Source organism: Nerophis lumbriciformis, linkage group LG10, assembly GCF_033978685.3.
Source record: "Nerophis lumbriciformis linkage group LG10, RoL_Nlum_v2.1, whole genome shotgun sequence".
NCBI lineage: Eukaryota > Metazoa > Chordata > Actinopteri > Syngnathiformes > Syngnathidae > Nerophis > Nerophis lumbriciformis.
In genome coordinates, this window is record NC_084557.2 from 40,902,189 (window position 1) to 40,908,191 (window position 6,003).

Genomic DNA, 6,003 nt, shown 5'->3' on the forward strand with positions numbered 1-6,003 from the left:
TCTAAAGTCATCAAATTCATGACTCGAGTCTGACTCGAGTCCAAGTCATGTGACTCGAGTCCACACCTCTGACAGGAACAGCTTTTGTGTGGAACAGGAACAGCTTTGTGTTTAACAGGAATAGCTTCAGGGGCGTATGTCATTGGAAGTCTGCCAGGCAACAAGTAGCTCATGTAACAGGAACAGCTTTGTGTGTAACAGGAACAGCTTTGTGTTTAACAGGAACAGCTTCAGGGGCGTATGTCATTGGAAGTCTGCCAGGCAAAAAGTAGCTCTTGTAACAGGAACAGTTTTTATGTGTAACAAGAACAGCTTTGTGTTTAACAGGAACAGTTTCAGGGGCATATGTCATTGGAAGTCTGCCTAGAAACAAGTAGTTCATGTAACAGGAACAGCTTTGTGTGGAACACGAACAGCTTTGTGTTTAACAGGAATAACTTCAAGGGCGTATGTCATTGGAAATCTGCCTAGCAACAAGTAGCTCATGTAACAGGAACAGCTTTGTGTGTAACAGGAACAGCTTCAGGGGCGTATGTCATTGGAAGTCTGCCTAGCAACAAGTAGCTCATGTAAAAGGAACAGCTTTGTGTGGAACAGGAACAGCTTTTGTGTGTACCAGGAACAGCTTTGTGTTTAACAGGAATAGCTCCAGGGGCATATGTCATTGGAAGTCTGCCAGGCAACAAGTAGCTCTTGTAACAGGAACAGTTTTTGTGTGTAACAGGAACAGCTTTGTGTTTAACAGGAACAGCTTCAGGGGCGTATGTCATTGGAAGTCTACCTAGCAACAAGTAGCTCTTGTAACAGGAACAGCTTTGTGTGTAACAGGAACAGCTTTTGTGTGTGACAGGAACAGCTTCAGGGGCGTATGTCATAGGAAGTCTGCCAGGCAACAAGTAGCTCTTGTAACAGGAACAGCTTTGTGTGGAACAGGAGCAGCTTTGTGTGGAACAGGAACAGTTTCAGGGGCTTATGTCTTTGGAAGTCTGCCGAGCAACAAGTAGCTCATGTAACAGGAACAGCTTTGTGTGGAACACAAACAGCTTTGTGTTTAACAGGAATAACTTCAAGGGCGTATGTAATAAGAAGTCTGCCTAGCAACAAGTAGCTCATATAACAGGAACATCTTTGTGTGTAACAGGAACAGCTTCAGGGGCGTATGTCGTTGGAATTCTGCCAAGCAACAAGTAGCTCATGTAACAGTAGCAGCTTTGTGTGTAACAGGAACAGCTTCAGGGGCGTATGTTGTTGGAAGTTTGCCTAGCAACACGAAGCTCCTGTAACAGGAACAGCTTTGTGTGTAACAGGAACAGCTTTTGTGTGTAACAGGAACAGCTTCAGGGGCGTATGTCGTTGGAAGTCTGCCAGGCAACAAGTAGCTCTTGTAACAGGAACAGTTTTTATGTGTAACAGGAACAGCTTTGTGTTTAACATGAACAGCTTCAGGGGCATATGTCATTGGAAGTCTACCTAGCAACAAGTAGCTCATGTAACAGGAACAGCTTTGTGTGGAACAGGAACAGCTTTGTGTGTAACAGGAACAGTTTTTGTGTGTAACAGGAACAGCTTTGTGTTTAAGAGGAACAGCTTCAGGGGCGTATGTCATTGGAAGTCTGCCAGGCAACAAGTAGCTCTTGTAACAGGAACAGTTTTTATGTGTAACAAGAACAGCTTTGTGTTTAACAGGAACAGTTTCAGGGGCATATGTAATTGGAAGTCTGCCTAGCAACAAGTAGCTCATGTAACAGGAACAGCTTTGTGTGGAACACAAACAGCTTTGTGTTTAACAGGGATAACTTCAAGGGCGTATGTCATTGGAAGTCTGCCTAGCAACAAGTAGCTCATGTAACAGGAACAGCTTTGTGTGTAACAGGAACAGCTTCAGGGGCGTATGTCATTGCAAGTCTGCCTAGCAACAAGTAGCTCATGTAACAGGAACAGTTTTTGTGTGTAACAGGAACAGCTTTGTGTTTAACAGGAACAGCTTTGTGTGTAACAGGAACAGCTTCAGGGGCGTATGTCATTGCAAGTCTGCCTAGCAACAAGTAGCTCATGTAACAGGAACAGTTTTTGTGTGGAACAGGAACAGCTTTTGTGTGTACCAGGAACAGCTTTGTGTTTAACAGGAATAGCTCCAGGGGCGTATGTCATTGGAAGTCTGCCAGGCAACAAGTAGCTCTTGTAACAGGAACAGTTTTTGTGTGTAACAGGAACAGCTTTGTGTTTAACAGGAACAGCTTCAGGGGTGTATGTCATTGGAAGTCTGCCAGGCAACAAGTAGCTCTTGTAACAGGAACAGCTTTGTGTGTAACAGCAACAGCTTTTGTGTGTAACAGGAACAGCTTTGTGTGTAACAGGAACAGCTTTTGTGTGTAACAGGAACAGCTTCAGGGGCGTATGTCATTGGAAGTCTGCCAGGCAACAAGTAGCTCTTGTAACAGGAACAGTTTTTATGTGTAACAGGAACAGCTTTGTGTTTAACACGAACAGCTTCAGGGGCATATGTCATTGGAAGTCTACTTAGCAACAAGTAGCTCATGTAACAGGAACAGCTTTGTGTGGAACACAAACAGCTTTGTGTTTAACAGGAATAACTTCAAGGGCGTATGTCATTGGAAGTCTGCCTAGCAACAAGTAGCTCATATAACAGGAACAGCTTTGTGTGTAACAGGAACAGCTTCAGGGGCGTATGTCATTGGAAGTCTGCCTAGCAACAAGTAGCTCATATAACAGGAACAGCTTTGTGTGTAACAGGAACAGTTTCAGGGGCATATGTCATTGGAAGTCTGCCTAGCAACAAGTAGCTCATGTAACAGGAACAGCTTTGTGTGGAACACAAACAGCTTTGTGTTTAACAGGAATAACTTCAAGGGCGTATGTCATTGGAAGTCTGCCTAGCAACAAATAGCTCATATAACAGGAACAGCTTTGTGTGTAACAGGAACAGCTTCAGGGGCGTATGTTGTTGGAAGTCTGCAAAGCAACAAGTAGCTCATGTAACAGTAGCAGCTTTGTGTGTAACAGGAACAGCTTCAGGGGCGTATGTCGTTGGAAGTCTGCCTAGCAACACAAAGCTCCTGTAACAGGAACAGCTTTGTGTGTAACAGGAACAGTTTTGTGTGGAAAAGGAACAGTTTCAGGGGCGTATGTCATTGGAAGTCTGCCTAGCAACAAGTAGGTCATGTAACAGGAGCAGCTTTGTGTGTAACAGGAACAGATTTGTGTGGAAAAGGAACAGCTTCAGGGACGTATGTCATTGGAAGTCTGCCAGGCAACAAGTAGCTCTTGTAACAGGAACAGTTTTTGTGTGTAACAGGAACAGCTTTGTGTTTAACAGGAACAGCTTCAGGGGCGTATGTCATTGGAAGTCTGCCAGGCAACAAGTAGCCCTTGTAACAGGAACAGCTTTTGTGTGTAACAGGAACAGCTTTTGTGTGTAACAGGAACAGCTTTGTGTATAACAGGAACAACGTTTGTGTTTAACAGGAACAGCTTCAGGGGCGTATGTCATTGGAAGTCTGCCAGGCAACAAGTAGCTCTTGTAACAGGAACAATTTTTATATGGAACAGGAACAGCTTTGTGTTTAACACGAACAGCTTCAGGGGCATATGTCATTGGAAGTCTACCTAGTAACAAGTAGCTCATGTAACAGGAACAGCTTTGTGTGGAACACAAACAGCTTTGTGTTTAACAGGAATAACTTCAAGGGCGTATGTCATTGGAAGTCTGCCTAGCAACAAGTAGCTCATATAACAGGAACAGCTTTGTGTGTAACAGGAACAGCTTCAGGGGCGTATGTCGTTGGAAGTCTGCCTAGCAACACGAAGCTCCTGTAACAGGAACAACTTTGTGTGTAACAGGAACAGTTTTGTGTGGAAAAGGAACAGCTTCAGGGGCGTATGTCATTGGAAGTCTGCCTAGCAACAAGTAGCTCATGTAACAGGAGCAGCTTTGTGTGGAACAGGAACAGTTTTGTGTAGAAAAGGAACAGCTTCAGGGACGTATGTCATTGGAAGCCTGCTTAGCAACAAGTAGCTCTTGTAACAGGAGCAGCTTTGTGTGGAAAAAGAACAGCTTCAGGGGCGTATGTCGTTGGAAGTCTGCCAGGCAACAAGAAGCTCATGTAACAGGAGCAGCTTTGTGTGGAACAGGAACAGTTTTGTGTGGAACAGGAACAGCTTTGTGTGGAGCAGGAACAGTTTCAGGGGCATATGTCGTTTGAAGTCTGCCTAGCAACAAGTAGCTCATGTAACAGGAACAGCTTTGTGTGGAACAGGAACAGTTCCAGGGGCATATGTCGTTGGAAGTCTGCCTAGCAACAAGTAGCTCATGTAACAGGAACTGATGTTTATGTCTCTAAATCCAGGAGCAGGACTCCTACCCCAGCAGGAAGCAGGTAGGAAAGTGGAAGTGTCACACACATGACATCCTGGCACCAGGAGACAAGAAGAATGCACAAAGTCTTGGCGTGAGTGACACACACACACACACACACACACACACACACACACACACACACACACACACACACACACACACACACACACACACACACACGTTCTTACATTTGTTACCTTCTTGAGATCTCCGAAAAATGCCTACCTCATTAGGACCACCCTTTCTAGATATATAAACATTTGGATTTACAACATTAATAATATATACATACTATGCAAATATAAAAAAGCTTGTTGTGAAAAATGAGTTGGAATTTCACAAGAAAAACTTAGAATTTTGGCAGTGTTATAATAAACGTCGTCATTTTACTCAACGCAAGTCAAAATTTTACAAGAAAAACTGAATATTTGTGCAATATTATGATAAAAGTTGGAAGTCGCAATTTTACAAGAAAAGCTCAAAATGTTGGCAATTTTATGAAAAAGTCATAATTTTCCTCGACAAAAGTCACAATTTTATTAGAAAATTGTAATAATAATGGGAATTTTACTTGGCAAAATTATGACAAAAGTCACAATTTTACTCAAAAAATGTCACTATTTTACAAGAACAACAAAAAAATTGGCAATTTGTGATAAAAGACATACTTTTATATGACATGTCATCATTTTGCATAAAAAAGTAGTAATTTTACATAAAGTAATAATTTTGCGAGAAGTTTTACTTGGCAAAATTATGACAAAAGTCATAATTTTACTCAAACAATGTCACTTTTTTAAAAGAACAACAAAAAAATTGGCACTATTGTGATCAAAATCAGAATTTTATTTGACAAATGTCACCATTTTGCATTAAAAAGAAACAATTTTACGAGAAAATATTGTAATATTACAGAAGCAGAAAGAATAGGAGAAATTGTTCCCAATTTTATAAGAAAAAAGCCGACACGTTGTGAGAAAAAGACTGCTTAAAGGCCTACTGAAATGCGATTTTCTTATTTAAACGGGGATAGCAGGTCCATTCTATGTGTCATACTTGATCATTTCGCGATATGGCCATATTTTTGCTGAAAGGATTTAGTAGAGAACATTGACGATAAAGTTCGCAACTTTTGGTCGCTGATAAAAAAGCCTTGCCTGTACCGGAAGTAGCAGACGAGTAGCGTGACGTCACAGGTTGTGGAGCTCCTCACATCTGCACATTGTTTACAATCATGGCCACCAGCAGCGAGAGCGATTCGGACCGAGAAAGCGACGATTTCCCCATTAATTTGAGCGAGGATGAAAGATTCGTGGATGAGGAAAGTGAGAGTGAAGGACTAGAGGGCAGTGGGAGCGATTCAGATAGGGAAGATGCTGTGAGAGGCGGGTGGGACCTGATATTCAGCTGGGAATGACTAAAACAGTAAATAAACACAAGACATATATATACTCTATTAGCCACAACACAACCAGGCTTATATTTAATATGCCACAAATTAATCCCGCATAACAAACACCTCCCCCCTCCCGTCCATATAACCCGCCAATACAACTCAAACACCTGCACAACACACTCAATCCCACAGCCCAAAGTACCGTTCACCTCCCCAAAGTTCATACAGC

At 42.4% G+C, this 6,003-nt stretch overlaps 1 protein-coding gene across 1 annotated transcript in view; it reads left to right on the forward strand.

The window, feature by feature from the left end:
- The window catches only part of LOC133612782 (prolactin-like), a 34,191-nt gene that overhangs the window by 5,822 nt on the left and 22,366 nt on the right, over positions 1–6,003 (forward strand). The window contains exon 3 of the mRNA XM_072914023.1: positions 4,374–4,469. Within this exon, the coding sequence (XP_072770124.1) occupies positions 4,374–4,469 (96 nt within the window). The remainder of the gene's footprint in view (positions 1–4,373; positions 4,470–6,003) is intronic.